The 11,660-nt window shown below is 38.8% G+C and overlaps 1 protein-coding gene across 1 annotated transcript in view; it reads right to left on the bottom strand.

The window, feature by feature from the left end:
* LOC136855790 (fap1 adhesin-like) overlaps window positions 1–11,660 on the bottom strand; it is a 95,828-nt gene that overhangs the window by 13,457 nt on the left and 70,711 nt on the right. The window contains exon 11 of the mRNA XM_067133145.1: window positions 3,144–3,341. Coding sequence (XP_066989246.1) covers window positions 3,144–3,341 — 198 coding nt within the window. The remainder of the gene's footprint in view (window positions 1–3,143; window positions 3,342–11,660) is intronic.

The following is an 11,660-nucleotide window of genomic DNA, read 5'->3' as shown; positions in this document are numbered from 1 at the left end:
TACACACTTGCATTTCTTCACCTTACTCCTTCCATGAGCCTTATTCTCCTCAGCTACAGCATAGGATGCAGTCAAGGCAGGCATAAGCATCAGTGGTGTATGACCTGTGTTCAAAATCCAGAGTTATCACCGTCAGGCAAGTTGACCACCACAGGATGCTCAGCAGCACGAGCTTCTTGGCAGCAACAGCAGCCCCCGGAACAAGGGACAAAGTGGTCCCCCCCCAAAAAAGAGGAACACACGCACACACACACAAACAAATAGGGTCTCCTGGGACATTGAGGAGGGATGGCCACATCTATAAGTATTCCAGTGAAGCAGTCACCAAAGCAGGAGTAAATGGTGACAAAAAAGATGCACACAAGAGCTCAGACCAAGTACCTGGGTAATCACCCTCAGAGACTATGCGCTGGTCACCTACTTCCAAACACATTTTCCTTTCAGACCAAGCATGAGGTGAACAAGCAGAAAGAGCAGGGAGAGGGAGGGCAGACCATGAGGAAAGAGCCAAGAAAACACAGTGGGGTATTCCTCCTTGAAGACACCAGCAAATGTCTTTTAACCTTCCAGTTACCGTATTTGACGGCGTATAAGACGCACTTTTTTAATAAAAAAATGGCCTAAAAAATCCCCCTGCATCCTATGTACATAATGTAGGCTCAAAATATAAGAATTTTGGCCGAAATTATATATGAAACGTCACGTAGATGTTGTAGCCTAGCCTAACATTCGGTGTTATCCTAATAACCTATTAAAAACTAAAGTTTATTATAATTATTTATCATTATCACACTTACCAATTACTACTGCTAGTATTATAATCAATATCTACGTTGTTATTATCGATATTTTCATTAAAATGTGTTAATATCATTATCGTCGTCTACAGCGCATCGCCGCATTCCACATTTACAGACTTACAGTACGTGTGCTGCCACCTATTGGTGATTATCTTGAGAGCTTTACAGGATAACAAGGCTTCGTTCAGTTGGTAGTTGGCAATTCCTGCTAACATTCTCTTTACGCATAACAACATGGCTTCGATCAATTGGTGGTTGACAATTCCTGCTACCATTCTCTTTAGGCATAATAACAAGGCTTCCCCAAATATTTTCCATATTCATTTTACTGTACATCACCAACGTCGTCTGCACGCTTACAAACGATGGTGCTGCCACCTAACGGTATTCATATCAAGCCAAGAGGCAGCTTTCAGCTGCAGTGATGAAACGTAGTAAATTCCAGAGCTTGATTGCATACTTTTATAATATATAATGGATATATATAACATATATTACCGTAGGTAACATCTTTATTAATGTTTTTGTTGATTCTGGCAGTAAGAAACAATGTTTACAAATGAATGTGTTGCGATCTATTGGTAAACCTATGAGGTAGCTTTCAGCAGCAGACGAAACATTCGATCGTAGTAAATGGCTGATTGTATAATACATATTTTGATAAATATAAATATGGTAAATAACTTCTTTATTAATGTTTTTGTTGATTCTGTTGGTATATGCATGATAACCTAATACAGGTTTCTGACGGGGTTCCGTTCAATCGTAACCCGAAAATGCAACATCGTCGAAAATCGTCAAAAATCATAAGAAAACCTAATGCTCTGGGTGCATTGAAAACGATGTAAACTTTATTATTATTGAGTTTTACATCAAAAAACCTTCAAATTATGATTATTCTGCCATTTTGGGGCCATATTTCTTCCGGGATCGGCGCATTTCGACGTCGTAACCCCGAACATGCGTCGTAAGCCAGGAAATAATTTTGATGAATATATTTGAAAAGCGTCGTAACCCGTCAGTCAACCGTGGGACTGCCTGTACTACAGTTTTTACTTACCAAAATCATAAGAGCATAGGCTAGGAAACCTTTTTTTTTTTCCCCTCAATGTCCTGCTGAAATTGGGGTGCGTCCTATGCAGACATGCGTCTTATAAGCCATCAAATACGGTACTTGCTGTATGTTTTCCAGTGTGACAGAGACAATCCCGCATACTCCTTCTATGGAAAGTCAGGGCTAGCACCTACCCTTACTGAATGAACACAAGCAGTGGGGATCCCACATCATGAAGGATATCAAGTAGCCATACACCTGTTTATGTAATTCACCCCTCCACTGATCCCATTTTTTTCCTCTATGGTGGAAACAAAAACATACCATACATAAAAAAAAAAAAAAAGTTCCAGTCAGCCAGAGCAAACCACACAAGTCTACCCATCATGGTGGCCAAAGGAAAGATGCTAGTTCATAAAAGGTGAGTGGGGGACATTACCCACTTACACTCTTAGCATGGTTTAATTACCTTACTACCAGACTTCAATAACTGTTTCCAGTTCATGCTGATGAATACTTTTAAACAAAAAGTAATGATTTGTATTCCAATAAAAACAAATGTCTTTTCAATGAGTGAAATTTCTTGGATAACTTCTCACTGTATCCTGACAAGGTAAATGTGTAAAAATATAATAAAGGAAATTTAATTCCTTGTATAAGTACCAATGACCTCATTGCAATCTTGTTGAAATAAATAAACTATTTGAAAGCTTTTAAGAAGAAAATGCCATGTAAAACATCAAAATACCAAAGTAAATAACTTTTATTCAATATCAATAGTACCTTACTAGTATACAGTACCAACAGAGCTTTCGAATTCTTGTCCTACTTCCATTTTCTAACTTCTAACATAACTTTTCACTATCCAAAAAGAAAGCTCATTCTTCTTTGCCGTCCCTTTTCTCCCATTTCTTGGAATGAAATACAGAATTTTGGCAAAAGGCCAAGCGCTGGGACACATGAGGTCATTCAGAACTGAAAGGAAAATTGAGAATAGAAAGGTTTGAAAGGTGCAACAATAGGAAAACCTCACAGTTGCACTATGAAACAATGTTACGAAAGGGTTGAAATAAGGCGAAAGAAAGCGAATATGAACAGAGGCACAGTAAAAGGAATGAAAGGGATTGCAGCTAGGGGCTGAAGGGATGATGCAAAGAACCTCAACTAATGGTTACAGTGCACTGAAAGCACTAACCCCCTATGGGGTCCTTGAGCCAGATAAGGCACTGGGTCGCCCATTCCAATGACCCTAGCATAAAATCATATACACAGCTCATAAAGGTACTTACTCAGTGTTAGGAGAAGATGGCAAAAACTTGCTAGGAGGCTCCACAGTGCTGGGATCAATGCCTTTTTCAAATGATGCATAGATTGATTCAAAGGATTCTGTGACTAATGGTAGGACTTCTTCTTGGGAGCTTGGCACTACATGGAAGATTTCTGTCGCTAACTTGCGTAAATCTGCTTTACTCAGACGGTGTGGCATGCTGGAAATAAAACAATCCTTAGATTAGCTGCTATTTTAATTGTATGTTCATAACAATATGCTACTGTATATTCAGCAAAATATATATATATATATATATATATAATTAATAATCATCACTTTCTAATTTTTGTTATAAAATATGCAAAAAGTTAACAAACAGAATTCTTGCATATCTTGCAAGAACTGCTGATGTCAACAATCTGTATACAGCCTACAACAGGATGTGATGTTTTTCCAATTTAATCCTTGATGTTTCTGTTTCACTATACAATATTCTTACTTGTTAGTGGTTACAGATTCATTTCATGACAACTCCAGTATGTTTAATTTAGCCTTTCATGCATCTGCATGAAGTATTCACTCAAAAACCAGTAGCAAAAAGAAAAGCAATTACTCATTTATCCTCATGAGCTAGTGCAAGTGCACTCGGGTCAACAAAACCCCCTCAGGGTACCATTCATTTCTTATGTCTACCTCAGTCCTCACAAGTTAGTTTTCAGGACTGCCCTTCATTCCATTTCATCACTGCTGTTTCACTTATCTGGGGATTTCAGTATCAACCTATACAGTAATTTTGAAGCTAATGAATTTTTTTGTTTTCTGTGATTGCTTCCTTTAACCTCTTTCCCGATTATCCAGAGTATTTTCGTGATTAACTTTCCATGTTCTTCTTACAATCATGAGGATACGCGTTCATATTCGTAAAATATTCCTACTTATTTCTATCTTCCCAATTTTACTCGTTCTTTGATGAATTCCAGTTTTCTATGTTTCCTCTCCCAGTAGGAAGCATTTAGTATGAATTTTTGTCATTAGATGGCGGTGTGCCTGGTTTACTTTATGGACTTCCAATGTCAGATGCTGCTCCTACTGGATTACATGCTAGTTCTTTCCTTATCATTGACCTCGACAATAAAAACGAGTGAAGAAGAAACTTGCAGCGATAATTCTGAAGATCTGGAGATAAATTTGCAGCGTTTTTTTAATATTTCCTGTTTTTCTATGACTTGTGAGTTAATTCGGGAATGTAAAATGATGTTTCAAAGTTTAATATTTTCCTAGGTTTTAAACATTTTTCAAAAAAAATTATGCACTACTTATCATCTGATATTTACATAAGTAAATAAATATAAATGCTTAATTTTTTTACACATTTCTGCAAAAAAAAAAAACCTGAGAGGGAAGGAGTTCATGAATTGTCAGTCTTCTCACTAGTGAAAAGCATTTAGTGAAGTGTGTAGAGTTGTTACATGAGTACAGTAACCACCCCGGTATTCGCGTTCTCACGATTCGCGGACTCACCCATTTGCAGGTTTTTCTGTGGAACCTATCTAAAAAATTTTCGCGGGAAACCCATGTATTTGCTGGTTTTTATGTGGAACATATCTATAAAAATATTCATGGGGAACCTGCCTATTCGTGGATGCAGATTTTTTGTCTTTTTCGTATAGCAATATTCTGTATTTTTATATTATTTATTCTATAATAACATTAAATAATAATGTAAATCAATAATAATTCTACAGTACTGTACATATAGTAGTAATAGAAATTAAATAATAATATTATGTAATACTACAATGGGTACCTTAATAATAAATAATAAAGTTAAATCATACGGGTAGTAACTGGTGATGAATGTTGATTACAGTATGCTGTAGATGATGATGATGATGAATTAGCTGTGCAGTACGATGAATGACAGGAGGCACTGTCATGTTAAGGTATTTGAACATGGCAACGAAGGTGGTACAGTAGGGTTGCATGAGTATTTTACCTTGTTCATGCTCGATGCAGGCGACCGCAATTAATGTCATGCCGTAATGGGCTGCTACTTCTCCGTGACTTTTGCCCTCTCTTAACAAAACAATCATGTCTACTTTCTTCTCATCAGTCATTAATTGTAGGCTATTGGCCAGAGGCCTTAGAAGAAGCAGAGCATTCAGAGGACATCTTAATGCACGATTTCAAAAAATATTCTTAGGCTGTAGTACTGTATACGCAAAACACACAAACGAGAGATAACAATGAAATGAGTTATATTGGGTCATTTGTCGATAATCTGCCACTACGGTATATGCATGGTACTACTGTACTGCGCATACATAAACTAACATTGATATTCTGCACATCAAGTACGTACATTTTATTAGATGTTTTGTTGTAGGATGATTTTTAAATATTACATAAAAAAATGTTTTAGGATGATACATAGTACAGTACAGTACTACAGGTAGTATGTAGATCATATCTAAAATACGTTAAGACAACAGGAATAGCAGGGTACGTATGTTTTTACATCTGCGGTACGTAGCATTTTCGTGTATGTACTAAGTATATATTCATGACTAGTGTAAGTACATTTTGTAAGGTGAAAAATGATTTACTAATTTTCAAATATTACAGTACTGTAATATATTAATGTAAACACAGCAAAATTTCAATAACATATATTTGTTTTTCTTAAAAGTGCTTCACCCAAGCCACCTCTCCACAACTACTGTACTGTATAAAGAACTCTAGATGCTGGACGCTGTGTACCCAGGACCAATGATACTTGACACACTATTGGCTGTCATCTGCAAAGCAGCTAATCCAGAAGCACCATTCATTTTCCTTGGCGCTCACTGGCTGTTCACTTGGCGCTGATTGGCTGAACATTCACAACCAACTTGTGAACATGGAATTCTGGGAGACCACATCCACGGCATCCTTCTCAGTTCGTGCGTAGTTCACAGCATCTTCTTACCATGTGAAATCGCGCATCTTTGTGTTTCGTTTCTTAATCTTTTTGCATCAGCGGTATTCGGCCCTAAAATGCCTCCTAAAAAATGCCCTGCTCCTTCAAAGACTTCTGGCAAAGAGTCTAAAAGAAAGAAGTCTGTTATGAAACTCGAGGAGAAGGTGAAACTTCTTGACATGTTAAAGGAGGCAAAAGTTTTGTCGCGGTTGGCGGCCATTTTAATGTTAATGAGAGCACAGTGAGATATATCAAGAAGAAACAGGCGGAGATACGCAAGTCTGTGAGTATGAGCTACTTCGGTAGTGCAAAGACAGTTGCAACAGTGCGGGATAAAACAATCGTGAAGTTGGAATCTGCTCTGGCATTCTGGGTAAAGGACTGCCGGAAGAAGAACCTGCCCCTTGACTCCAACATCATTCACAAGAAAGCGCGACAACTCTACCAGCAGTTTTCAACTGCTACGGAAGGCGACGACGAAGTACAGGCAGAGGAAGGCGTTGAAGAAGGTGAATTAGAGTTCTTAGGCTTTGACGAACCAGCGTCTACAGAAGCAGAAGAAGAAGAGGGGGAAGAGCCCCAAGCAGGACCATCATCTGCGCCTCAAGGTTTCCAGGCCAGCAAGGGGTGGTTCCACCGATTTCAAAAGCGGTCCCACCTAAAGTCTGTTACATTGCATGGGGAATCAGCTTTTGCAGACATTGAAGCAGCTGCGAAATATCCGGAGGCCTTCAAGAAAATCATCGAGGAGAAGGGCTACCATCCACAACAGGTATTCAATATGGATGAGACTGGCCTGTTCTGGCAGAAGATGCCTTCCCGGACATACCTTATGAAGGACAAAGCTAAAGCCTCCGGATTCAAGGCCCAGAAGGATAGGGTTACCCTCATCATGTGTGGGAATGCAGCTGGTTTCATGTTGAAACCAGGCCTCATTTACAAGGCTGCAAACCCCAGGGCCCTCAAGAATAAGAACAAGGCATTGCTTCCTGTGTTCTGGATGCATAACCCTAAGGCCTGGATCACCAAAGTCCTCACAGAGTACTGGTTCCATCAGAGCTTCATCCCTCAAGTTAGGCAATACCTGAACGACTTGGGCATGGAGTTCAAGGTGTTGCTGATTATGGATAATGCTGGTGGTCACCCTCTCGATCTTTATACAAGGGAGTCCAGCTTGAGTTCCTCCCTCCCAACACCACCTCTCTCCTCCAGCCTATGGACCAGGGCGTGATCCGTCCCTTCAAGGCACTCTATACCAGGAACTCCCTCCAGCACCTTGTGAATGCAATGGACAATGACAGTGAACTTACGCTAAAAGAATATTGACATAAATTCACGATTGCCACATGTCTGACCATCATCAGCCAATCACTGAATGGCATGAAGAAGGAGACCCTAAACGCATACTGGAATAAGTTGTGGCCGGAGTGTGTTCATGATTACAGGGGCTTCTCTCCGGAAGAAATTCAATATTCAGCCATTAATAAGGCTGTCCAGTTGGCGAGGATTCTAGGTGGAGAAGGCTTCGAGGACATCACCGAGGATGAAATCGGCACCCTTATTGATGCTCACTCTGACCCCCTGACAGACCAGGATTTGGAAGAGCTGACGAAGTCTGCCAGTGAGGAAGAAGATACGCCAGGTTCAGGGGAGGAGCAGGAGGAAGAGGAGGTCGGCCTGACTTTGGAACGTCTGTCCCACATTTAGAGAATGATTAAGGATACGCAGGAGTATGTTTCAACATGGGATCCTTATATGGAAAGCTTCTTAAAGTTTTCAAACATCCTTGATTTGGCATTGGAGCCCTATAATCAAGAAGCACCCTCAGATGAGTTGTAACAACTCTGCTTTGCTGTGCAGTCATATCTTCATCGTCATTCATCGCACTGCACAGCTAATTCATCATCATCATCTTTAATCAACATTCATCGCTGATGAGTACCCGTATGATTTACGTATGTAGTAATATTAATATATACGTAGTATTAAATTTTTTAAAATGTGCATACTTTTTTTTTATTTTTTGTCTCTCTCTCTTTTTGTGAATTACGTATACGTACATACCAATGGTTCCCCCCGAAAAGAAAATGGGACGGTTTGTAACTGTATGAAAGAAAATGTGCGTGGCTGAATACGTAGGGGGGACTGGATTATTTTCACCTACAGCCGTAAGCCATACAGTACGTACGTATAAATATAACGATAGAATGTTTAAGATGGCTTGGAAATTATATTAATAGTATAATTTCAAAGATTAAAACAGTAATAAGGTAATAGTTTAATGTATATTTGATGTAGGCTGGTATTTTTAGGCATACTTTGGTGTTTGACCTTTCATGGTAACCAGGTATAAGCATTTTTAGAGGGGAGTTGTAAGTATTAATGGATTTTAGCAATTCATGGGGGGGGGGGTCTGGAATGCATCCCCTGCGAATATGGGGTTCATTGTACTGCTTTTCCATTAAGACCTCAGATCATTTTACAACCTTTTCTGCATATACACTTGTTTTTCTTCCTTGATGGTTGTACTGCTGGCCATCACTACTGTTGCTTGCATTAAGTGAAATGATATAATTATATTTTTATGATAAAATAAAGTTTATATATCTGTAATTACCAAGTAATTACATAGCTATAGGTTTTCAAACCACAGCAGCCTAAAAATTCAAAATTCGCAGTAGCACTCAATTGTTTTGTGTAGGTGACGAGACCCTACCCACTCTTGGGTACCGATAGGAGCACCTTAGCAGAGAGCTTTAATTCGTTTGTGCCCTGATGTCCATGTGAGGGGAGGAGGGAGGGCTCCGATCATGTTATTACTTGGTAAGTATATATAAAACTTTATTTTATCATAAAAATGTCATTTTTATATAAGTAACTTATCATGTACTGGGTGTTTCGAAATTAGAGGCCCCCCTCCACAGAACAAATGGAAAGTTATGAAGTTTTCTGCTATAGCCTATCTCCAAGTACATTATTATAAGTTTCTATTAAGCTATTTTTCATTTTAATTTTACGTTTCTTGTATTTTCAGACTGAGTAACGGAGTTAGATACAGCCATGGCTAACAACTTGGAGGAAATCAGATGGATTGACTGAATCTGGGCTATAACCTTCAGAGAGGCCAGGGATGCTTGCGCATCCTTCATTTCACATTCATGGATAGCTAAATACATTAAAAGAGATGAATCCTTTGTTAAAAGAAACTGGAACAAAAATCCATATGACTGTCATCGCAAAAAGTGAGAATCTTGGAAGGCCTGAAGTCCTTTCTCAGGAGTCAAAAGACATCATAGCTGAGGCAGTGGGTAGACCAAGAAAGTCTTTATGTAAATTGGCGCTTGAAGTAGAAACAAAAAGGGGAAAGAAGAGAAGTTATAGTGCTGTATATCGTGAGTTGAAAAAATCTGGTATCAAGCCATTTCATGTTATCCGCAAGTCCAACATCACTCATTTCTTAAAGATTGGGATGAAGCTGACTTTCTCCATGTTGCCGCATCAGATGAATTCTTCATTTGCACAGTCAGGAAGCCAAATCATAAAAATTACATCATTTGGGCTGCAAAGTTGGATGATATCAGCGATGACGTGTGCTACTGCCAAGTTGTGAAATTTCCTGAATGTTTGGGAATTTTTCTGTTTCACAGCCAAATGGTTAATGTGGATCATCAAAGAAAAAGGACAGTCATGGAATGGCGAATACTTCAGAGAAACTGTGCTTACTGGTGGAGTATTTCCTTTCCTCAAAGATCCTGAAAATGTGTTATCTGTTGAAGAAGTCACATTTTTGCATGATAAGGCACCATGTTTCAAGGCTCTTCAGACACAGGAGCTGCTTCGAAACAGTGGTATCGATTTCTTCTCGTCAAGTGAATTTCCAGGTAGCTCCCCTGACCTTAATGTGTGTGAAAACATTGGTAGTATCTTAAAGGATCGTGCTGAAGCGGGCACAGTGAACTATGATGGTATACCAAGCCTCGACAACCTGTGAAGAGAGGTGACTGAAGTGCTCAGGGAAATGGAGTTTGAGTCTCAGCTTTTTTGCGATTTGCTGAAATCATACCCCTCAAGAATGCAGGCAGATGGAGGCCACACAAAATATGAAATACTCAGAGAGAAACTTAAATAAATACCTGTTCTGAATTACTTTTGTTTTTGTCCATATCAATTTTAGTTTATGCTGTGGAGGGGGCTCTAATTCCAAAACACCCTGTATATATATATATATATATATATATATATATATATATATATATATATATATATATATATATAAAATATATTTTTTATAAATATTACTGCTATTAGCCCTCGATGTATTTATGTGTAGTAATATTAGTCAGATTGACCTCGACAGAGAACGTCTCTGTCCCGCAGGTAGGCCAGGCAATTCAAAAATAACTATCATAGCAGAGACAGAGGGCATCCTTGCATAGGCAGGGATAGGCTGTGTAGCTCAAAAAACAAAAATATGCCGGTGGCATTAGGGACCTACACCTCAGAGAGGGTTTTCACTCAATAATCTCTAGTAATGGTGGTCTCAAGCTGTCTTTCCCTTTACCCTACGCATTCGGCGATGTCTTTGTCAAGGTTGAATTGCCTGGGGCGTCGTGTAAAGATGCAACCAGTCACTTTGTGGGAACCAGAGCAAGGTCAGAGGGAGACGAGCTGTGAACGAAGCAGTACACCGGGCTCGTGCCAGAACTGTGTCCTTTGTCCCTTTAACCCCCTTTTGCTCCTCTGTCTATATTAATTAGTGAATTGGGAAGACTGCTAGTATCAAGACTTCCGAGTGTCCGTTGTATGCGCAAACAACTCGACTTCCACGGTAAGTCCGATTCGTGTTCAAGCTTCGTCGATTGACTAATAACCTCTTTTCTGTATTTCCAAATCTTTCTTTGTTTCATTCTCCAGCCACCATTTAAGGTAATCGCTTGTACGAAGTCTAAGATTAAGCCCAAATTATTATATTGTCTAGAGTTAGCCGAATTATTCCAGTAAGACTCGGGATTTCGGCAAGCAAGTAATTTTACGACTCTGGTATTCAAGTTGCTCGCGCTTCATTGTTTGGAAGACCATTACGTTTTTTTCTTTATTTAATACCATCTTAACAAGTAGAGATTTTTTCTGCGTCCGCAGTTGGTGACGTTTATCATAAAGTCTTTATTCCTTGAATATTCTTTGTTAAGGTTAATTACCCTTAACTGGCGACCTTTGGTTAATTAACGTCTGTCTTTGAGGTTAATTCATGGCTTCAAGTGACAGGTTACGTGTATTCTTGGCATGCAGGGCTGTGAAAAATTACGTAAATTAAACAATAACTGATCAGACGTGCACGTAACAATATATGATATATATATATATATATATATATATATATATATATATATATATATATATATATATATATATATATATATATATATATATATATATATATACAACTGTGTCGCCTACACTGTAATAAAAACCACAACCCAGACCACTAAAAACTTATGTCCAGGTAAGGAGATAGTAGAGGGACAGATAACCCCCCTATGCTTCCTTTCCAAACACCATGCCAGCAACAGATAAAGG

This window comes from Macrobrachium rosenbergii, chromosome 33 (assembly GCF_040412425.1).
Source record: "Macrobrachium rosenbergii isolate ZJJX-2024 chromosome 33, ASM4041242v1, whole genome shotgun sequence".
Taxonomy (NCBI): domain Eukaryota; kingdom Metazoa; phylum Arthropoda; class Malacostraca; order Decapoda; family Palaemonidae; genus Macrobrachium; species Macrobrachium rosenbergii.
Note: the sequence above shows the minus strand (reverse complement) of the source record. Positions and strands in the feature narration are given on the sequence as shown.